This window comes from Sebastes fasciatus, chromosome 1 (genome assembly GCF_043250625.1).
Source record: "Sebastes fasciatus isolate fSebFas1 chromosome 1, fSebFas1.pri, whole genome shotgun sequence".
In the NCBI taxonomy this organism is placed as follows: domain Eukaryota; kingdom Metazoa; phylum Chordata; class Actinopteri; order Perciformes; family Sebastidae; genus Sebastes; species Sebastes fasciatus.
This window is the reverse complement of record NC_133795.1, coordinates 20,573,273-20,597,865: the sequence shown is the minus strand read 5'-3', so window position 1 is coordinate 20,597,865 and position 24,593 is coordinate 20,573,273. Positions and strand designations below refer to the sequence as shown.

General features: G+C 39.7%; 1 protein-coding gene across 1 annotated transcript; it reads right to left on the bottom strand.

The window, feature by feature from the left end:
• Nucleotides 1–16,197: 16,197 nt before the first annotated feature.
• LOC141776508 (uncharacterized) lies at nucleotides 16,198–20,634 on the bottom strand. Its single transcript, XM_074650130.1, has 10 exons — nucleotides 20,378–20,634; nucleotides 20,081–20,171; nucleotides 19,793–19,978; nucleotides 19,101–19,253; nucleotides 18,954–18,997; nucleotides 18,149–18,820; nucleotides 17,872–17,968; nucleotides 17,260–17,445; nucleotides 16,954–17,106; nucleotides 16,198–16,801 (listed from the first exon to the last, which is right to left on the bottom strand). Exons 1-10 carry the CDS (start codon nucleotides 20,412–20,414, stop codon nucleotides 16,756–16,758), a joined length of 1,665 nt encoding a protein of 554 aa, XP_074506231.1. The 5' UTR covers nucleotides 20,415–20,634; the 3' UTR covers nucleotides 16,198–16,755.
• Nucleotides 20,635–24,593: the final 3,959 nt, after the last annotated feature.

Below are 24,593 nucleotides of genomic sequence, written 5' to 3'. Positions count from 1 at the left end.
TTCTTCTCAAGGTCGGCAAATGTCAAGTGGAAGACGGTGCACATAAACATTCCCATCGCAACAAGAAACAGCATGTTTGGCATATTTCTATCGAGAAGAAAGACAAGGTTGGAGGTGGGGTGGAGTTAAATCAGCTCTCAAAGCTAGAAGGATGGATTGCCAACTGCCCCGAAGGCTCCAGGGTGCATGTGTGGCAATTACTTTTTGGTAATTTGATGAATTTGTTTGGTAATATGCACAATTAAAGAGGAAAGCCCAGTCTGGTCTGATTGGTCAGCTGGCCCACTCTGTTGTGATTGGTCAACCGAAACAAACTCTTTGGATTCTGATCCAGCTCCGCTCTAACTAGCTTTGTTTGAGGGTGTGCCAAAGTAGCCGCAAGGAAGGTATTATGCAAATGTATTATTTGGTGACATCACCATGTTACAGAAGAAAGGGCGGGACTTCAAGAAAGGCGTTTCAGGCAATTCAGGAGAAGTGTTTCTGTGGGGAAGAGTAACTCCCTTTGGTGTGGACTTTTGGCTTTGTAACTTTGCAGGCCTTTTACATGCACACAAACTATTTAACACACTAAAGGAAAGGGAAAAAGCACAAAAGCATAATAGTTCCCCTTTAAAACCTGAAATGGTAAGGATACTGCATTTTTACTTAATCTTGAGACCTTGTGCCAAAATCTGCTTTTAATATTTCACTTGACGATGTTTAATCATACTATCCCAAATTAACTGACAACAAACTGGGGTGGGGGTAGTTCAGAAATATTGGTTGTTTTCTGGGCAAAGTGTGCTGTGGGGGTACACATGTCAAAGTGTCCTTGGGCAAGACACTGAACCCCAAATTGCTCCTGATGGTTCGCCAGCACCTTGCATCTGCTGCTGCTGTGTGTGTGTGTGTGTGTGTGTGTGTGTGTTTGTGTGAAGCGCTTTGAATAAAAGCACCACATAAATGCAGTCCATTTACCATTTCTTGAGGCCTGGTCTTCAGCAGCTTCACAAACTAAGGAATTAATATCATGTAATTATGTAAGCTTGTTGGTATTATTATGCTTGAGGATGGTTGGTAGTGTGGGTGGGAAGAACGGACCAGCATGCAGGCGCTGATTTTCCATAAAAACAAAATTTATTAAGAATGGCCACAAAAAGGAGAAACATAAACCATCTCATTAAGTGTATCACTTAGGGTCCTCTGCAGACAATTAATGAAAAAAAAACCTTACATTACACAAAACACTGGCCTTCTTCCATTTTCCTGGAGAGTGAAAAACACAGACCAACCTGTTTGCTGTCTTCCATGACCCTTTATACCTCGTCACCTGCTGCCTGTGGCCAATCAAGGAGGATCTCTGGAATTACTTCAGGTGGCATCAGTTTCCCCTCATTTGGAGCGAATTGGTAATCAAATGTAACCTGACCCGCCTGAGGGTTGACCCAAAGAACCATGTGAGAAGTCTGTTTGGAAAAGGGCAGGCACTTTCAAAAAATACTTGGAAGGCGATTGGATGAATGTCAATGTAAATCAAACTCTTGCCGAAGCCAGTAGCTCCTTACAAGATGCTGATTGGTCAGCCCGTTCTCATTCACAAGGCGTCAAATACAAGGGTGCATTGTGCGGCGGAGACGCACCTCGCATCCATTTTTTTTACATGTGCCCTCTCAAGAGGCATGAGCAAATAATACATATTGTTAGTGAAGTAGACAAACAAGACATAACACTACAGCGGGAAAAATTACCCACAAAGATAATTTAAAGGGGAAGTGCGCTCCTTTTTAGAGGGTCAGAAAGGTCAGAGAATTGAAGTCCCCCTACAGAAAACCTGTGTGAGCCTCAGGCATGGAATTTCATCATTTTAGGGGGAAGGCCACTTGGCCTTTGGTGTTGTCAATTTTTTGAGGGCACAAAGTTCAAATGCCAGGGCAGCAAGGCCATTAAATTAAACAATGATTAATGTCCACGGAAATAATGGAATTAACTTAAGGGTTAATTGATAATTTTATTTTTAATAAACAGTATAACTATCAGTGAAATAAATGAATAAATAAGCTGTTTACTAGTAAATTGTAAATTGTATTTAGTAGTAAATTGGTATTTACTACGGCTGTCAAAGTTAAAGCGATAACGCATTAACGCAAATTTGTTTTAACACTACTAATTTCTTTAACGTAACTTGCAAGTTTTTGTTTGTAGCGGGCTTAGTTTTAAAGGTAGAGCGAACACTGGCATCATATGAAACTAGAAAACCCAATTAATCCATTGGTACAAATCACGTCATACTAGTTTATAATGAAGGAGGCTAAATAACGCTCCAAATGTATGCTAAATTCTGGCGAGGAAAAACTCTCATGGCCATTTTCAAAGGGGTCCATTGACCTCTGACCTCAAGATACGTGATTGAAAATGGGTTCTCTGGGTACCCGCGAGTCTCCTCTTTACAGATATGCCCACTTTATAATAATCACATGCAGTTTGGGGCAAGTCATAGTCAAGTCAGCACACTGACACACTGACAGCTGTTGTCTGTTCGGCTTGAGTTTGCCATGTTATGTTTTGAGTATCATTTTTATGCTAAATGCAGTACCTGTGAGGGTTTCTGAACAATATTTGTCATTGTTTTGTGTTAATTGATTTCTAATAATAAATATGTACCTATATTTGCATAAAGCAAGCATATTTGCCCACTCCCATGTAGGGATGTACCGATCCAACTTTTTCAGTCCCGATACAGCGATACCTGGGCTTTGGGTGTCGGCTGATACCAGTGTTTAATTAATAAGCTATATGCCTCACTGTGTGGAGGTGACTGGGATCATTCTTAAATTTGTAAACCAAAATGTAACAATTAAATACATAGATATAAATGTAATTGTTATTTATTATTAAAATAAATTGTACACCAGCAACCTGTGTGTGTGTGTATATATATGTATATATATATATATATATATATATATATATATATATATATATATATATATATATATATATATATATCAGTGGCGGCCGGCCAATAGAGGGCCACGGGGCCTGGCCCCACCCACCTTGAGCCACCAAAAAAAAAAAAAAAAAAAATTATAAAATTATTAATCATAAAAATTCTAAAAATTGTCAATATGTGTGTTTTTGACCTATGGAATATACCCGTAATATTTGTAAAATAGGATAACTGCGCCAAATATCTGCTTTCCTCCTTGAACTCTCTGCTAGTGCACCTCTCAGCTGCTCTGCTGCACGTGCACTTTCTGGGGCCAAATGGATTTGGCCCAAGGAAGGCGGGTCTAATAAGCAGTACAGCCAATCACTGATTAAAGATATATAATTACAAGCATGAATGACATACAATTCATCCAATCAGCGCCGTAAAAAAGACTTCCGGGAGGGCCAAACTGATTTGGCCCATGGTGTGCGCGCGCACGTTCATGTGTGTCTCTCTCTGTTCTCGTCAGGGCTCATGTCAGTTCTCGCGTGATCTTGTCTTCTCGTCTCTCGCTTCTCTCCACTTCTCTTCTCTCACAGCCCATTTTAACGGCATGACAATGGAACAGCCAAGCACTAGTAGCGCTACTCTTGCAAGACTCAAAAATAAATGATAAAAATGTAACTGCAAAGTAGTAATGCGTTTTTGATACCTTTTTTTGCATTGAATCGTACTAGGATGTTTGTTGAAATTGATTGGCCCTACCCAAAAAAAAATCCACCAGCCGCCACTGATATATATATATATACACAGTATATGGGGGCTCAAAATGTGCCCACAGCTCATTTTTGCCCCGGCGCCCTAGCAGGTTAATGAAGCTCTGCTTACAGTTTTGAAAATTGTTCCATAAATATCTGAACCAATCTGTCCCAAGGAGTCACAACAACCTTTCCAGATGATGATAAGGCAGAGAAAGCAGCCGGTGGAAGGGAGGTGGAACAGACATGCACACATGAGAAAATTAATCCAAAACAAAAGCACGGCCTTGAGCGGAACTCAAGGAAAAAAAGGCCCACGTTTACAAAATAACAAGTAGAGAGGATAGAGAACAGAGTTGCTTCTTTTCTCTTCTGAAACACCTTGTCGTCTGTCCCCGGGGGCGACACGTGGAGAGGTGGGGGCTAACATTGATTCTTCTGTTAACCAGCACAGTGTCTGTTGTCTTTGGGTTGTGTTTTGATCTTTGACCCAGACTTACTTAGTTCACAGAGACTCATGGGATTCTGAAGTATGGCATCTGACCCTGAATACAAAGCAGGAGGCCGCACATTCCGCAGCCAAGGTCAAGGGAGCAGCGCTATTTGGGTCGACTTTTATCGCTCTGTCTGTTGGCGTGTCTTTAGTCTCATCTCTCTATAAAGTGCAATCTTTAGACTGAGTGACCCATGACCTTTCATTTCAATAGCTCGTTCTCATTATATGAGCATTCACATAACCTGAGACCTTTCATTACTGTAGGCTTTCCCTTTATCACTTTAAATTCTTTGTTTTCCTTTTTTTTCTGTCTGTCTTTCTCCATGGGGATGCAAGTCTTTGACCTAAAACCCTTCATTACCACAAGCACTCTCTCTTCCTCTCCTCTTTCTAAATCTGTTTTTTCTCCTTTCATCGTTTTTCCAATGAAATTTCTATCTTTCCTTTGTGGCATCTAATCAATCAATCCCTCCCCTTCGAACCAATGCCCCTTTTGTTCCTTTCCCACCATGGATTCCCCCGATGGGAGCCAATCTGTTTGGAGGTTTGAGAATGTTTGGGATTCAGCAGCCAGGACTTCTCGGCAAAACGGATCAGGTTTGGGTTTCTAGGTAACACAGACAAAGCTACAGATAGACACAGCTGGCCACAGGTGCCAAAAGCCAACATGAGAACACATGGGTGCATGTAGTGTATTATGGCATTAGTACAAAGTGCTGGAAGATAACTGTGGGAAACAAAGGGCTTTTCAGATTACAACGTAACAGAGAGAAAGAGTTATTCTGTTTTCTTTGGTCCAAATTAAAATGTATTCAATATTCTGTGTGAATAAGGCCTTGTCAGCTTGTTACTACTTATATGATTTGGGGTTCACTGGACCTTTTTTTCTACATGTCTATGTGTGTGTGTGCAAGACTGCAGTTATGTGTATCCTTGTGTAGCAGCATGTGTTGCATGTATATTAGCCGACGTGTCGAACAAAACACCAAGGCCGTGTCTGAAAGAACCCGGTCAGAAGGGCAGTAAGTCTGGCACGTGTTTGAGACATGAAACGGCAGTTGTCTCAGACAATCAACTGAGGACAGCATGAGACAATCGGGTCAAACTGGCTCTTAAATTATTCAAGTGCTTTGGATGAATGACAGCAGAGTGGTATATTTGTTTGATAGACCATCTGATAGCTGGAAGGGTACATGTCCACAAATGCCATGCATCCTGTTGAAGAAGCTTGAGCAACTGTGGATGATGAAGTGATCAGTCAGTCTTGCTCAGATCTGTCATTTGCAAATACTCATCGCCAGTATACGGGATCTCTCTCTAAATTGTGATGCATCATTTGAAAATAATGCCTATTCTTAGAAAATGACAAATTATAAAAAAACACTAAAAGGTTTTCTTGTTTAAAGGCTGCTTGGCAAGGCACTTTTACAGAGTGGAGACCAAGGTCCCGCCTTTTAACTAAAACCTGAATCAAAGAGCAAGAGAACAAAAAAATAAAATAAAATATTTTGGTTATTCGTAGCTAATAACCTCAAAGCTAACATAATGTAACTGAACTTCTTTCTGAGTCTTGACTAAAAGTAACTTTCTCTATTAGATCTTTGTTCTATCTTGGACCTCACTTTTATAGCTCAGTCAAGGGTGGTAGGTGTTATATTTACTGGGGTTCTTGACCTACAGTGCAACCCCTTAACCCTTACCCTTAAACCTGTTGCCACAAATCTACAGGGCTTGATAGATTCTATATACTGTAGTTGATAGAAAGTACTATAGTTTCACTGAAAACTGTTGACAGGTCTGTAGATTATTTTTAATCGTGACATTGTTCAGCCTGTTCTTATTCCCAGGGCGTCAAATACCGATGCTCTGTCACGGCCGTCGGCGTTCGATACCGGCGGTATGAGACGCAGCGGGCTTAACTACATTAACTACAATGTAAACCCATCTGCGTCAACAGTAAACGCACAGGGAAAGTTCTGTAGTGACGTAGTTTAAAGAGCAAAAGAGACACACAGGGCGAGCAGGAGGGGAGGTCGATGGGTACGAACACAAGACTTTCATCCAGGAGACTGCTGTTCGTGTCCCGTGCGTTAGTTTCACTGTCACGTTACAATCAGCATTCAGTTTCATAATCACTGTAAACACGTTGTCATTTTAAGCCCAACCATGTTGTTTTTTCCTAAACCTAAGTGGGTTTTGTTGCCTAAACCTAAGCCAGTGTTTGAATTCACAACATTAAGCGTGTGTATTGTGACTGTAAAGTAATGCCAAGGGTCTGACAAAGAAGTCAGTATATGATGAGTTTGGATGAGAACGTGTTGGAAGGTTTCATTACTGCCTGACGGATTTATAACTGATAAAAAATGCTGAAAATAACTAGAGACGTCCGATACAATTTATTTTCTTCCTGATACCGATTCCGATTCGTGAACTTGTTTATTGGCAGATACCAAGTACCGATCCAATTCCAATGCATTAAAAACTAGGCCATATAATGATAGCAATCATATATATGATTGCTATCATTATGTGGCCTAAACCCTTTTTAAAACATGAATAAATACCGGTAAACTAAAGCCTTGCATACTGTACATGCCTGTGTTGTAACGGGTAGTGGTAAGACCCAATAGGAGACCTAGAACAGTTGGTAATTACTTTTAATGCCAAACTCAGTAGTTACACAGCAGGGCAGGTAAAGGAGCGCACAGTACAGTCCAACATTCCAGCAATGAATATCCACAAAGTCTCTGACTACCGGGTGGGTATGGCGGGCCAAACCGGACCGAGAAACAGGCGAGTGGGCTGTGACGTTTTCCCTAACACACACAGTTCAGACCAGGTTAGCGCAACGGTACCATAGAGGAGCAGGTAGGAGACATTGTCGTGGAGGCAGAGGATCCGAAACCAGGTAAACAAACAGTCCAAGCAGACAAACCAGTAGGGGACAGGCAGAAGGTAAATCAAAGCCAGGCAGAGGACTGGGAAGCCAGCAGGTGGTTACTCGTAGGACACAAACACAGTGACACAGTGAGATTCTCTGGGCCACCGGGAACCACAGGTAAGTGGACGGAAACACTCACACTGTAGCATCATCGTCGGACGGAAACACCAAGCAGTCACAGGCGAACAGGAACCAAGAACGCAGAAGCAGACCTCACAGTCGGGGACAGAAAGCTGGTGGGCTTACCAGGAATCAGACAAGGCAGGTGGGTCAGAGGCAGGCAGGGTTGGCAACAGGAAATCAGTCTAGAGCAAAGTGCTGGAGAGTCTTGCATGAGTGGAAGAAAGAACAATCTGGCAAAGAGTGTCTGTGAGGCTGGGGTATGTATACTGTCAGTGAGCAATGAGGACCAGGTGAACAGAGTTGCCTTGATGAGGTGGGGCATGTAGAAATGAGCAAGTGACTGGTTTACTGGTGGGATATTCTAGCCCGTTCCATTAACTACAATGTAAACCCATCCACTGCAACAGTAAATCTAAGAGAAAGTGTGCCGGGAGTGTGGTGATGTAGTTTTAAGAGCGAAAAGAGACAAACCGGGCAGGAAGGAGGCTAGGAGGATGGGCTTTCATGCAGGAGACCAATGTTCGTGTACTGTGCATCACCTTACAATCAGTTGTTCGTGTTTGTGTTCACAACATTCAGTTTCATTTTCACTGTACAAACATAGTAGTTTTAAGCTCAACCATGTAGTTCTTTCAACAACTATAGTTGTTTTGTTGCCTAAACTTTTCCAGAGCTGATGATGGAAGTATCTGACGAGTGAGCCATCTCACTTCTTTATCATCTCTGTTTACACAGGGTTACACATGCGCAGTACTGATCGGGCAGGATGTATAGATCGGGTAGCGATTGACACGTGTTGTTGTTGTTCATGTGTAGCGTAAATGAGCTGATTAATGATATGATAACCTGATATTGGTGCATAGACTCACGTAATTGCCGATACCTGATCCAGCATTTCTTATACTGGTATTTGCATCGGAACAACTTGTTTTGTTGACACATTTTTCTTGACCTTGATGATGACTTTGGTTTAACTGTGGTGACAAATACATTGTGTATTGTGACTGCTTCACAATAAAAGCCACCCAGCGTTTGGCCAGTTGAAACCTTTTAATGTGAAGCAGCAGCAGTAGGAAATGTGGTGTTAGCATTAGCAGTAACTTAATTCAGCTCTGATTCAGCAGCAGAAGAGTGAGCAGTAAACAGTGAGGCTGATATCAATCAGATCAAATTACAAACAGCAACACTGGATTACATGCTGCATCATTTTCTGTCAACCCCTTGTGCGTAGGTGGTTAATTTGAATTCAATGTGGGAATGGCGCAACATAGAGAGGAAATTACAGGAAGTCAATACATTGAATGACTATTACTGAAAGTATGTACATCATAAATAGTATCATTTGATTTCATCAAAATCTTAAGGACTTTAAGGTTAGAGGGATTATGGATACAGTTTTAAAACACAAACATTAATTGCAGAAAACTCAAGTCTGTTGCACACCCTCTCTTTCAGCATATCTACATACAAGGAATATATATCCCTCGCAAAATGCTGACAATGGATAACAATTGCGACCTGTGAAACCATCAGTTTAGACGTAATGGCCATAGGATGCTAGGGTGCACTCGCCACACCAGCCACTCTATCAAAAACCAAACTGTCTCATATCAATAATTGCCTTAGCTGAAGGTCTAAAATCTGAAAGCTCAGAAGCACAGAAAATGAGAAGAGGGGAAAATGACTGAGAGTAGAGAAGAAAAGGCAGAGAAAGGAAGCTGTCTTGTGGAGATTAGAGTTTATGTCTAAGGGTAGGTCTGAGTGATGTGAAGTGATTTGGAGAATGTTGCAGCATGTAAAGCTCTCATCTCCAAGACTTAAATTTATTCTCATCGGGTTCTCCCTCATTGAGCACTGCATTACAGAGGAGTAATCGTTCCTTCTCACTATACTGTTGTCTTGCTTCAAAGCCCAGCCCTCTCATTCCCTCTCTTCTCCCTGTCTTTCCCTTTTGCTTCCAGTTTTCTCTAGACCACTATTTTCTTTTTCTGTTTTTTTCTTCACCTTTTTCCTTTTTTATCTTCCTTCTTGTTACACCTGTAATACAATTCATACAGGGCAGGTACAACAGACTGACTGAAATACATATTTGAAGGTACATTGTAGCAGGGCTCAACACACTTTGACCATATGCTTTAATTCGGTATTGTTAACGATCGAGTGTGGTCGCATATGCAGTGATAAACACTCTTATAGCATTAGTTATTACTTTGGCATGGCCTGAATCTCTAGTGGGAGTCTTTCTGAATGTTGTGGGGAGAAGGACACACCGTCCAGTCTGTTTTTGTTTCCCTCTGCTAATTGACACATTTGGGTGATGGCGACGTAAATTAAATGTTTGAAGTGTATCCACAGATACACTGGACTACAGTTTAACAGTGTCGGCATACAATTTGATATGAAACATTGTCCACGAGCTTGATTAAACCGGCGAACCGGGCTAAACCACCTAGTTTACAACGCTGCTACTCCAGAATTTCTGTTCCATGTGTGCGAGTAGTAGACATAAACAGCTGTTTGGGTCATAGGGTGTACCGATTAGGCAGAAAGATTCAATACAATTACACATATTGTTACACCCCTTATACACCTAGACTTGTGGGTACCCATAGAACAGGTCAAGGGACCCCTGTGAAAATTGCCATGCATGTTTTCCCTCACCAAAACAAAACTTTGGAGCATTATTTTGCGTTCTTCTCGACAAAATAACATGACATGGTAAGTTTCATATGATAACAGTATCTTCATTCTAGCTTTAAATATGTGCGCAAGCACAACCTCTGAAAGATTTTGAGAGGTTAACACATGTTGCACAGATTAAATAATAAAATAGGGAATATTTATGTTGAAATATGCACTAAATTAGACATTGTCCTGGATTATTAGTCACTAATTGAAACATGAAAAGCAGAGGCAGACAGTAGACAGACAAAGATTACACATAGAGTACATAAAGGCAAGGACACAGTAAAAGACAGGTATCTAAGCATATTCACTTGTCTTCCAAAGAAAATAAATAGGGACAACATTGTCCTCCCGCTACCACTAATGTGATCAGTCTTCGCCATGATGCTACACTTCAGGTGTACACTGCTGAAAATGTCTACCATCAGTTACCTCTCAGTGCTATTTGGGGTGACAAACACTGTTATGTGCAAGTTTAAAGGATCAGAATCAGAGGATTCTTTAAGTCACTACACTGCTCAAACCACAGAGCCCTTCTTTTACTCAGTGTAAGCCCTCTCATCCACGGACTCTGTATTTTTTTATCTCTTTTTTTTTCAACCCCCCCCCCTTCCTGAAAGCCCACTGCATCTCCCCTACTCACCCTCCTCATCCCTCTCTTTCTTCAAATCCCGCTATATCCCAGGTAGGTAAGTAGAGCTCTGCTGTGGGCTTAATGAGCTGAGGAAGGGGCCCTGCTGGAGAATACCAGCGTGATCACTGCTACCTCTGTTCCCATTTAGGGCCAGGTTTCGCTTCAAGGGACACACAGAGAGAGGGGGGAAGGGTGGAAAAGGGAGATAGAGATAAAGATAATATGGTAAAAGAAAAAGGAGAGGGAGTGACTTTAACAATGGCAAAGTAATACCATCCACCTGCTGCCTTGCTCATCTGTTTCTCTCTTCTCTCTTTCCCTTCATCACCCACAACTTCATCATAATTCATCCCCATCTCTCTCTCAGCAACCCCACCGCAATCACTGCATCTCTGTTTTCTTATGTGGCTCTTCAGGATCGGACAAGCTTCATTACCCCGTCTTTGATGTATTTCTTTCTTTTTCCTATCCCCCCATCCCACACACACACACCAACTTCATTTCCCCCTGCAAGTTTCAGCTCTCAGGTTTGTGGCATCTAGAGATCTTCTTGTGAGAGTTGTGTTGTTTTTGATGTTATTTTGTGTCATTTGTTGTATTATGATTCATATTTCTTTGCTGTGGCATGCCATCATTTGCTATTGCAATATTTCAGATTCATTAATTTGGTCAAGTTCAATCATACTTCTATCTTATCGTACCTTTGTCATGCACGTGTGGCTGACAGGCTGCCATTACGCCAATGCCAATACGCATGTAGACGGCTGCCAGATCAACTTAATGGCTCGTCAGGTGACTTAGTGATTAGTTGCCTGGTTGTTTGGCTCAACACGATGATTGGCTAGTTGGACATCCATCTGACTGGATTGACGTCTGGCTAATGGACAATTAAAAATATCACTCTTACTCTCAGTGTATTTTAGGTAGTATGAATGCTCCCTCTTCTTAAAGCATTACATACGTATATTTCTGTGCATCTGTTGTCCCTATTCAGTGGTGGTATGCACAAATATATATATTATTGCTGTCAAAGTTAACATGATAATAACGCATTAACGCAAATTTGTTTTAACGCCACTAATTTCTTTAACGCATTAACGCAACTTGTGATGGGGGGTTGTAGTGGGCTCAGTTTTTAGGCTAGAAGATGAATATACTGGTATCATATGAACCAAGAAAACCTAAGGAATCCATTGGCCAACCATGTCATACTAGCTTGTCTTGGGGGAGGCCAAATAACTCTCCAAACTTGCGCTAACTTTTGGCGAGGAAAAATGAGCATTTACCTCTCACCTCAAGATATGTGAATTAAAATGGGTTCTATGGGTACCCATAAGTCTCCCATTTACATGACCACTTTATGATAATCACATGCAGTTTTGGTCAGTCAGCACACTGACAGCTGTTGTTGGGCCTGAGTTTGACGTGTTCTGATTTGAGCATGTTAGGGGTGTTACGATTCTCCAAATCCACGATTCGATTTGACTTTTGATTTTAAGGTCACGATTTGATTCGATTGATTTTATACCCTGTCAACTGTCATTTACACTTTCAACAAAAAGAAGATCCACTAGATGGCAGTAGTGTACTTTACAACAACAGCTAGAGTTTCTCAGAGTTTACGAGGCACACCCGAATGCACCATGACTTTCCTGTCTGCGACTACATGCTTTACACCACGGCGAACCCTGCTTTACCGTACAAGGCGGTGTAGACACATAATCGATTTTAAGTGGAAATAGCGCGACCACGGCGGAAATTGGCAAACAGTTCGATGAGCGCTGTTTTCTTTGGTTGCTGCAGTCTCTAAATCTTCTACAGCCTACAAACTGTAGTTTTACCGCCAACGACAGGTTTGTTGTTTAGATAACTCACATGGGAGGCAAAATATCGCCGAACCGGTGACTTCAGGGAATCATGGAGATTTCCCAGTTCTGTTGTTTCTCCGTCATCTCCGACTTCGGCAGTGGCCATGGTGTCTCAAAGTGCTGTGTCACCTTTAGTTGCAGGCTACCAGTAAGATAAGCTGTGTCGTCTTTGAAGTGTTGTTGTTTTTTCCTTCAGACGCACGCAAGTAGGCAAGGATGGAGAAAGAAAACAAAAGCATCCTGCTTTTGATTTTGATGGTTGAAATCGGACGCTAATTTTGATCAATTTCCGATTTAGAATTAAAATCATCATTTGCATATTTAACATCAAATTTCAGAAAACTAAATAATAAAAAAATAATTGCCTAAATGTAAGTAATCAACTGAGGAATATGGTTATATATATAATACTAACGTTTTTTTTACCCTATCCACCTCTAGTGTTAGCAAAAAAGGCCAGTCGCCAGGAAAAAATGTTGGCATTGAACACTTCTGCAAACCAAGAATACGTTGAATGTCAACTTTTTTGCATTTTGTCAAAGCAAGTGACGTAGTTCAAAGAGCAAAAAGAGACACACCGGGTGGGCAGGGAGAGGGATAGGTTTCTTTGTGTCCCGTGTTCACAACATTCAGTAATTTTCACTGTACAAACGTAGTAGTTTTAAGGCCAACCATGTAATTCTTTCTTAAACTTAACTATAGTGGTTTTGTTGCGTTGATAAGGTTGTTATGTTGGTATGTTGTTCCATTGTTATTTGAACACAAACCTTTTTTTTTTTTCTAACCTTAACCAAGTAGTTTGTTGCCTAAACCTAACCAATCGCTTCACGTTAACCACGTGCCAATGCATTTCTGCAAGCATGATACGAGGCTGATATGAAACGTATTTATGAAACATATTTTTGGTTATGAAACGTCGCCAAACGTCTAATTTCCCAAATTTTTCTGGTGACTGGATTGTGCAAAATGTATGGAATTTTACAATGCCAGCCGTTTTCTTAAAATTAGGTTTTTCTCAAACTCTGAGCCAGAAATCTCCACTTCAGTAGCACTTACATAGATGAGACTTTCCAGTTTCATTCCTATCTATATTATGACATTTTTTACATAGGGGTTTGTTTATATATCATTCATAGCCTGATTTATGGAACATTTATTCCTAAAAACATGGCAAAAATAGATTTCCTTATGGCTGTAGGCAGTATTTTGTGATTTATGATATAATGTGATATCCAAAATTCCCTCTGTAAAAACCTTTGACTATAATATGTCAATAAAATGAAACATTAATTTTGAACCTGGCTTTATTCAATTTCTGTTCTGGAAATGTATGCAAATAACCATATATATCAGAAGATAATGCCTCATTTGCATATTTAAGCATACATTTTCAGAAAACTTGTAAAGCTATCTATTAGTTATTGTGTCCTCCCGTTAAATGTTTAAAAATGATAGCCATGCCATCTTAGTTTAGCATGTTGCTATTTCCCAGTGCTAATTCTCAAAATGCAACTGAGGTTGATGGGAATGTTATTAGTTCTGCAGACATTTGGTCATAAACCAAAGTACAGGGCAAATTGAAATTTGAGCTGGTGGCACAAGAGAAAAGCTAGGGGATCACAAAGTAATTAGGTTACATCATGTGCGAACCATTAATATGTGTTCAATATGTTGTGCCACTCCAGCCAGTAGATGTCGAGATATTTCACTGAATGACTAAAAATTTGACCTGCAGGTGGCGCTAGATGATAAGTAATCATCAAATATCTCTTACAGTAGTTGTTTCATTGGAACAACCAGGTGAGCTACAGCGGTGCCCCGAAAATACATTTACGTTTAAGTAAACATTTTAGGTACTTGTAAATATTTAAAGTATTTCCATTTTATGCTACTTTATACTTATATTCCAAATATTAAATAAAATAATACATTATGAGGCATTATTATATATATATATATATATATACTGTATATAATTCTGAAATGGGCAATTCTGCATAATGAATACTTTTATTTTTTGCACTTTAACTATATTTTGATGCTAATACTAGAAATTTTACTTGTAAGGAAGTTTTTCTACACTTTAGTATAACTATTTTTATTTTAGTAAAAGATCTGAGTGTCATGGCTCTGGCCTTGACTCCAGTAGTTTTCCGGTGTTCTGCTTCCCCTGGGTCTCCCCCTCCCCTGCCTGTCTGTGTGGGTGTGGCTGGGGCGCGGCTTCCTCATCAGGCACCTGGTCTCACTCTCCACTCTGCACCTGTCAACAATCACCTAATCAACTCACAGTACAAGAACACCAGCTTTCCTGCCAACCAGTTGGTATTCTCTCGGCCGCTCTGTACTATAATTACCAGAGTAATTATTGTGTTTCCTAGTGCTTCTCATATTTAACATTGTGTTCTGGAACACAATGTTAACAATGTTAACACTGTCTTCTGGATTCCAGTGCCATCCTCCCATCGAGCCATCCTCACGCCGCCGCAGCTCATTCCTCCAACTACTCCACCCTGCTCAACAGCCTGCCTGTCCCCTGCCTTCTCCAGCGCCCTCACCACCTTTATTATAATAAATCCACCTGACTTTCAACCACCATCCAGCTATGTCTGCTTCTGGGTCCTAAACCAAAGCCCTCACACTGAGTACTTCTTCCACAACTGGTCACTTGTGTCCCAAATGATTATTATCAGATCAAAAGTCAAAAAGTAGAGTAAATGCCTCATACTCCCATGTATTCCCATACAGTAGATCACACACGTTATTGACAAAATCATTCAAATTACATGTTGTATTGCTCAGTTATGCACACACCAGTGTTTCACTTTGACATGAGCATTTACAATGTGTTACAATAAAAGTTGATTAATATTTTACACATTTAACATTTACATCTCTACCTGTGTAAGAGGACACGACATGTTGTGCATCTTGATTTGTTGTTGCAAGTCCCAACACTAAACGATAGAGGTCAGCACTGAGGCAGCAAACACTCACAGACCCGAATGGCAACATATAAGGGAACCTTCAAAATGTTAAACTAATGGGATATCAGCAGGGACACGTGGAGGTCTTCCATGATATTTATACTATTCAACACTGTTTATACCATAACAACAGCAAAGATAAAGTGCTTAAAATGTAATGTGTGAATTTTATGTGTTGAAGGTTGGTCCACCCTGGTGTTAAATTCACTTTCTCATTGTGTTGTCAGAGCTTTTGTAAAAGTTGGTTGCATCATTGAAAACACCTGCTGGCATTAAAGTTTAGCTAGGAAATTAGTTGTTGTCTCTTGGAAAGACTCACCATCAGTGTTTTGCAAAAATGTGACTATCAATGTGTCTCCTTTTATAGTTAATATATGAATACATCGATGTGAGGACTGTTTATTGACCCAGAAGATTAAGCCCAGAAACTCAGATATTATAATTCATTTTGGTTTTATTTCAAAGGAAGTACAGTGAAACACAAATGCAGTCTTTTGTCCAAGTCGAGATATCTATGTACATAAAATACAATACAGTAATCAGTATTTAAATCCACAACTGAATGTTAATCATTTACACATATTTACATAAATACTATGGAGACATCAAAGTATTCAAGTCATGTCTGGTTGACATATAACATCTTACATCACAAAAGCATGTTTCACCTGAAAGAGAATGACCTAGTGATCTAGATCAGCAATTAATTACAAAACAACATTAGTCAAATATTAATGTTACAAACCTAATAAAATGTTAAACATACACAGCCCACCAACCTTAGATACTGTGTGAGAACATTGAGCATTGCATCAACAAACTGTAACCATATTGAGGGTTTTGTTTTCTTTCACAAGTGCATCAGGATTGCATCTCTGAGACCAGTTTCTCTGTTCAGGTCATTATAATAGGAGAAGGCCAGGGGCACTTTCTTAATAATCTTACATCAGCACTTCTAATCTTTATGAATGGAGACCAGTACTTCCCCACGAGTGATGGTTATAAAGTTGCTACTATATTTAAGTACAAAGGGTCTGTTAAATGTACGACTCTAACACAGATGGACATTGGTAGCAATCTTTAAACTGATTTTTTTCCCCACATATTGTCCAATTAAAATATTATAATGCATCTGGTACACAAAACAGATGCATCATGCTAAACTTAGAATCTTTCAATGACCTTTCTGGTCACGGGTCTTAGTTGGTGCTGCCAGCAGCAGCAAACAAATATACCATTAGAAGGGGCTCAATCAGAGATGTCTTCAGACAGGCTAAAAACAACAGCAATAGATTTGGTAAATTATTGCGGCACAGCAAAAAATCTTGTCAGGGAACTTCTCATTCATGGTATCTTCACTGAGTGTTCCCCTGGCAGTATGTCAAAGTCCATCGACGGTCGCTGTCAACGAGAAACAATAACATTATGAGAGCATTTACAAACTGGTAATTCCATTGTTATTAAGAATAATTGGTAAAAAGGTTGGCGTCTAAGAATCACTGTAAGTGGGAGGTGGATTTATGCCTGTGATAAACTGTTACAAATTAACTTACAGTTTTACATAATCAAAGGAGCTTTTCACTCCTGTCAGGTAATGGTTGCTGGGGACTGTCCAGCTGAAGTATTCCTTAAAGTAGTTGATCCTTGTTGCTTTTTGGCAGTTGGACGTGGTAAAACCAGAATCACTACAGCAGTAAAACTTCCACCTAAATTAGAAGAACAATGTGTTAATTTACATTAGCTTTCAAATATGTTAATATAGAATACAACTGAATTGTTTTACTCAACCTGCACTTAAAGTTGCATTGGTCAGTTGGTTGATTTTTTTTTAGTAATAAAGGCAAAAACAAATGACTTACTTCCTATCCTGGAAGAGGCTGCTGCGATCACTGTAGGCCCCTGCAATCACTTCATTGTCCCCACATTTGAAGTCCATTCCTCCCCAATATTCGTTCACATCAGCTGACCACTTGCATGTTCTGGTTACTTTGAAAGCCTTGCACGAAAACGACCAAAGTCGATCTTTTACGTCATGATTGAAGAGACTATTGTGGAAACAAATCAGCATGTTAGAAAACATTGTTGTATATTTAACAAAATAAGAATAAATATATGTGTTAAATTAATCTATTTACATAAAAGAGACAAAGACAATAACTTGTCACAGGAAATGTTTTCATGATATCACTGAAAATATAAGAATGTAAAAGGTATTGTTAGCTCTTGCTCAACAAACCCTAAACTACAGAAGGCCCATGGCTACTTTAACTCTTTACTATTTAACCCAGGTCTTGTGTTATCCCATATTTCAGTGTTCAATCTTGAAAGAGCCTAGGCTACATATCATGTGCTCACATAATGTAAATTTGACATTTGCTCCAACCCTGATGGGAGTAAATGTTTAGGAGACATTATTATTACGACATAATGTGAAAATCTTAACAAAGATGACTTAATTATGTACTGCCCACCTTGTGATGCCAGAAACAGCTTGTCCAGAAGGACACGTGCGACTAAATGCGTTGTTCAACTCATTGTCCCATTCGCCATATTTAGGGCGGTAAGCCTCTGTAAGAAAAAAGGTTAGTTTACTTGGTGAGTTGCAGGCAAAGATGTAAACATAAAAGGTCTTAAAGACTGGACAAGTTGCATTTAGCCAGCATGGTTACGACTCATGAAATAAAACAAAATACTACTTTGTGAACTGCGTATTCCCTATTGCTGTATCTGCTTGAGTTGTATACTTACTGCATTCGTAAAGCTTGTTGATCTTCAGAATGTCATTTTCTGACATGTCATCCCTCTGGAATATTTGTGCTGAGGAGTCGATGGGAATGATGGTATCTCCTCCATTCTTTGAGAAGTCCTTTAGTGCATAATGCATTACAGAGGAGTAGTCATATGGAACATCGAGGTTGTTTGTGTCATGTGTTTCGAAGTTTCTAAGGTGTTCTGGCCGGATGTTTCCATAGTTGATCAGGACGTGAACATCCCTGTCACTTCTACTTTGCTCATGCCAGAAGCCAAGTGCGTGAATGAGCTCGTGCTGAATGATGCCATTGTGAATGCATCCCGTACCCAGAGATAATTTTTGAGAGCCTCCAGTTCGACCAACCCAGGACCAACATCCTTCTTTTTTCACAATCACGATGTAGTCGGTCTGGGCTTGACGAGCTACAAACCGGATGCAGGTGCTCATGTGGAAGGTATTTATTGCGTTTTCAATCGTCATCTTATCGGCGGTGGAAAAGTCATCACTTATGGCATATGGCACCTGAACAGTCTCACTTAACTTTGGCCATCTGCAGTTATTGCATTTTCTTGCATTCCTTGCGTTTGCGACAAAAACGTCTCCTTCGGTAAAAAGGTCTGTCATACGTTCGTTAGTAGTAAGGATTTGTGAATTGATTGTCTGGGTATCTAAAAAGAGAATAAAGAAGATTTTGTCAAATTCAATGTATCTGAGAAAAAATGTTAATCTTTTTAATATTCATATATATATATATATATATATATATATATATATGCAATAAAGTACAATAAAGCTAATTACCTTTTGTTGTTCCTTTGCAGTAATTGAAACTCCAGCGATGATCTCTGTCAATAAAAAAACTGTCATTATTTTATGTTATAATAAAGCTGAGTTTTCTTTACTGACTTCATCAATAATATGCCTACTTTCTGGTGTCAGTATATTTACCCATTGATATTTTTTTGGTGGGTCTGGACCCCTGTTAGGAAGTGGCCTGAAGGGAGTTCCCAGTTGAAGTCTTCATTAAAGTAGTTGACCATTGGGGTTTCCCGACATTCAAATGTAATAAAGTGTGGAGCAGAGCAGCAGAGTAATTTCCAACTGAAACAATACACAATCAAGCAAACAATTATACATTTTGAATTATGCCGTAAAACCATTCAGAGTTTAGCATTTAATCAAGTAGTGAAACTTGACTATGATATGATTGTAAAGAGCAGGGACAATTTTCATCAATAACAGCATCAGTCCTCCTTGAAATGCTGTCATGAAGGTGTGTGCCAATGGATTTCAGACCTCCCCTTATAAGTGGAAACATGTTATTTTTTTAGTCTCATTCAAAAGGCAATGCCCTAAAAGTAGTGTATTTTGTTTTATGGTTCACAAATAAAAGTTATGCACACACATTTATCAGTTTAATATTTACCTTTAAACCTTTGTATTTAACAAGCTTGTAATAGATTGATTAATTAATTACATTCATAAGCGGAAAACATGGATATGTTTTTTAAAATAAACTCATCATCTCAGTTTTAATGACATATAACTGTGCTTGTATATTATTTAAATTAAAATTCCTATAGGAATTCATCATACAATAGTGTTACCATTTTAATGCTAAACTTCAACAAGCTACCAACCTTCTGTCTCCATGTGCGCTGTTGTAATTGCTGTGGACACCAGCAACTACATGATTGGTCGGGCAATTGTAGCTGAGTTCTTTGTCATATAGGTTCTGGGGACCGGACCAGGAGCAGCCTGAGGTAGCACCGAAAGCCTTGCACTCAATCTTCCATTGGCGATCTTGGTCAATGGAACTGTAGGAGCTTTGACATGAATCAAAATGATTTAATGGAATGATCAGAGGTACCAGTGAAATATACAGTGTAAAGGTTGTATATGTGATTTCATCTTTATGTGCAACTTACCTATTAATCTGAGACACAACCTGTTTATCTGGACAAGCATGACGCAAAATGCCTCTGAAACTGTTGTCATAGTTCTGCGCTCTTTGTCCAGCTGCAAATAATATGTGGTTAAATGGATTAATAATCAACATCAACATAATACAAACACAGAAGTGCTACTGTTGACAGTATTTTCAGGTGATTCAGTCTTATCTTTACAAAGGTATACACAGAGATATAAAAATAAAATCCCTTCTCTAAGCACTTCATACACATCTCCTTTAGAGTCAATTACAAATAAGAGGTTGATGTTCTTACCTGTCAGAAGGACGAAAACCACGATGAAGGTCCACATTGTGTATGATGTGTAAGTGTCTAACCTGTGAGGAGACTGCCTTCACTGACTGCAAGTGCAGCAATTTATACGCTTGAAACTATGAGACTACGTCATTTGTGGGTGTGTTAACACGTTCGCATGAGGTCATGTATTCATCACAGCTATGTGTGTCACTTACTTAAAAATAGAAGAGAAATTCCTCTCTTCTTCTCACGCCATAATTACTTAAGTTATCTACTGACCTTCATAATAATTCCAACATCATCCTCATAACTGTCAGATCATTTTCTAGAACCACTGTGTAGTATAATTATGAAGAAAAAGATAAGGGGAAACATGTCACCGCAATTTATTTGTTAAATAATGCTACAAAGGTACTCATTTTGCTATGTCTGCATTGAGGACACATAAAGTTACAGGGAAATAGGTCCTGCTTGGGTAAACATAGTATCATGTACCCTTACCATCAGTGCATTAACATGGTAAAATTTAGAATGAAATAAATCAAATAAAAAGCACAACTTTAAAGACTTGATGATCTTATAGTCATGATACACCAATGATAATTGTTTAACAGCTACTGCAGAGCATCTGATTGTCCTGACATGCACCTGTAACATGACCTGGGTTTACTCCAAAGGCTCAGATCCCAGCATCTTAAAGGAATAAGCCTGAAACAAATACTATGTTTTTAAGGTATATATTATTAATTTCTAACAACAATCTTGTACCAAATCACATGCAGCGAGACAAATCACAGTAAATATTTGAGTGTACCTGTATATTTCCGTTGGACGTTATCCAGACTTCACAGCAGACATTGCTTTGCTGGAATTTTCACAGGTGAGTCAGTTAATGATGATAATTTGGTTCTAACTTCTAAGCAATGTCTACACCACAACAATTATGTGTCATTCTATGTGTGATTGACATTTACTGGCAGCTGTATGGATGATTAATCTGTTCTGGCAACGACAAAGTCACGTGTAGGTTTTCGGTGCTCTAGTATCTTCTAATTACTCTTGCAGCTTGAAACCTTTAATATGAGTGTTTAAAAAAGGATTTGACCCAAATCAAATATTTTAAAAAGTGGGTGCTATGTATGTCAAGTTAAGTATGTCAAGTTAAGTATGTCACCTTGTTTTGTTAACAATGAATAGCTCACCAATCCATTCTGCTGAAACAGCAGCAGCACCACAGTCATTCACAAGTATCCAACCCTTGATATTCTACATTTTAGATGTGTTTGTCAAAAATTGAAGTCTATTTCTGTTGATCATTGATGAAAGCTTGAATAATTCACTGTGATTCAAAGTATAAAATATGAAAAAGTCTAAGGATGGGGAAACTTTATGGACTGTTTATCACTCCAGGTGCGCCAAAACAATCCAGTAGCTGTGGACAAAAAAGTGTGACTCTTCTATTTATTAATCGTGTCCAGTTTTAAACACTGCTTTCCACAATTCATAGTCATAAATTATAGTCATGTGAAAAAGCATGCAAAACTAAAGAGCCAGAATGATGATACACGTGAATGCAAGTAATAGCTTTACAATGACGAGAAAGTCATTGTGTGTGTTGTTGACTATGATTCATGGTTAGTGACAAGTCATTCATTGAGGAATCTGTTGCAGTATTTAGGTGAGTCACTTATTTGTATTTACTAGAGATATCTTTCTGACATCTGGGCTCAGACTGGTTTTGTATGATAATTAGGTCACAGTAATAATCAGCATGTCTATCATAGAGGAACTCAGCCAAGGGAAACTCATGCAACATGAGTTATTAAATAACAGCGGACCAGAGTCTGTTAAACTACTGAACTGCTTGCAAAGAAAGAAAAACGGATGTGAGTCAATGAGGTCACAACCTTTTAGCAAAGAGTACAGAAGCAAAGAGGCAAAACTCCAGTGCTTTTTTGACAATAGCCACTAGATGGCGCTGCGGCACCTCTTTCGCCATTTTGGAATGAGTCCATTGCCATGGATGTATAAAGAGACGTCTGTAAATCAGAGGATTATTGTTTTTGAGATAAATCAACTTCCCAGTACAAACAGTCAATAACCCTCATTTAAATCATTATGTCCTAAAAGTTGTAAAATGAACTAATAGCCAAATCCAGAGTTATTTTCCTCAGCGTAATGGATGTGCATTAGACCCATAGGACTGCACCACCCTGCATGCTCATATGACATATCCGGTTCTGCCAGCTTCCTGCTAGCTGTATGCAGCTGTAATAATGGATGTACTGGCTGTAATTCATCACTTTTATTACACCCATGGGCTGTATGCTGTATGCCTGTACCGTTTAATTTGCGTCAGTATAGACTAGGAATTGAAAGTCTGGATTTGGGTGACCCAAGATACTGTAGGTGGAGAGATCAAGCAGGACTTTCATCTGGACTCAAGCATGCTGGCATGCTCGAGTCCAGATGAAAGGTCTTCCTTTTTTTTAGGTCATTCAGGGGTTGAGCAGTTTTCGAGAAGTCTGGCACAAATTTATGATACCATCCAGCAAGTCCTAAAAACCTCTGAACTTCCTTGATACTCATCGGTATGGGATAGGATCGAATTGCCTCAACTTTGTCAGGATCAGCACTGACTCCTTTACCATAGACAATATGTCCAATAAATCTGATTTTTTGCATGCAGAATCTAGACTTCTTGAGGTTGATTGTCAGATTGGCTTGTGGAGTCTATCCATTACAATCTGCAGATGCTCAAAATGCTGAATCACAGATCACGAATAAACATAATGTCATCCAGATAGACTAGACAGATTTATCCCCGCAGGCCGTCCAAGACTTTCTCCATTTGCCTTTGGAAGGTGGCTGGAGCATTCTTGAGACCAAAGGGCATGACATTGAAATGATACTTAAATAGTGGATGCTGGCAAGTACCAATGGATACGGACAGTAAAGCAAAAACTTCCTTCGTCACTCACTCTGGACTGTGTGAGTGACGAAAGCAGTTTTTGCTCTACTGGCCGGATCCATGGGTACTTGCCAGTATCCACTATTTAAGTCAATTGTGGAGAACAGGGCTGCTGCAGAAAGGGATTCCAGGATTTCGTTGATGTTTGGTAGAGGATATGCGTTTGTTTCTGTGACAGCATTAACTTTCTGAAAATCTACACAAAATCTGTGGCCTCAATCCTTCTTTGGTGGTAGAACTACAGGAGATGCCCAACCAGAATGGGAGGGTTCAATAACTCTCGCAGTAATCATGTCTTTTATATGTTCTTCCACAATGGCTTGCTTAACAAGGGACATTCGGTAAGGCCTTTGTTTGATTGGCACACAGTTTGTGATGTAAAAGGTGTGCTGCAGAAGATCAGTTTTTCCAGGCTGATTAGTACAGACCTGTGGGTTAGACTCCGGGAGTTGTCATTGTTGTCTCTTTTCTCCATCTTGTAAGTGAGCGTCAGACACAGCAATGTCAATGTAATCTTTGACTTCCATTCTTACAGGCTCCAAAGAGAGAATAGGAGGTGGAACTGAGCTCACCAGTGAAAGATTCCAAACTAGATGGTTCTTTGTCTTTTGTTTTTGTTTTTTTCTCTCATGATCTCTATTCTGTGGGAGGTTGGCACTATCTGGCTGGAATGGATAAGTAACAGAAGGGTTGGACTTAAAACTATATGTTATATCGGCCACATTGATTACCATTCCAACCCCAGAAATTAAATTGAGGCCAAAAAAACATACCATAGGCTACACCTTTCGGCCCAAGTACAGCTATACAGAGAGTGGACACTTTTCCTTGAAGATCCACAGAAAGGTTTCCCCATCCAATGGGAGTGGCTGCCTCTCCATTAGCCAGATACAAAGGACCTTCTTCCCATAGCTGGAGGTCAGCCTTTGACCCCTTTGACTCCACCCAGAGATACTCATGAATGAGAGTGTAACTGGCTCTTGTGTCCACTATGGCTTTTCCATACCGTGTACGTATGGAAAGTAGTTGTTAGAGACCAGAGGAGGTACCAAGTGGATAGCATTCAGTCTCCAAATTTGACTCACTTAATGTTTCCTGAGCTTGTTGTGATGGCGATTGGGCAGATTTCTTGCTTTCACAACTGACACGGAGCCATTACCAGGCTGCCTTTTTGGTTTAGAGACCCATGGTGGTGCCTGGGAGCCTGCTGCCTATAAGGACTAGGGGTAGTGCCAGGTGAACTGTAGTGTGGGCAGGAACCAG

Coding starts and splice junctions, on each gene's coding strand:
- LOC141776508 (XM_074650130.1), bottom strand. CDS start 20,414: ATGTGGACCTTCATCGTGGTTTTCGTCCTTCTGACAG. Junction 18,998..19,100: donor CACCAAAAAAATATCAATGG/GTAAATATACTG, acceptor TTTTATTGACAG/AGATCATCGCTGGAGTTTCA. Junction 16,802..16,953: donor TCCTTTGATTATGTAAAACT/GTAAGTTAATTT, acceptor TCTCGTTGACAG/CGACCGTCGATGGACTTTGA.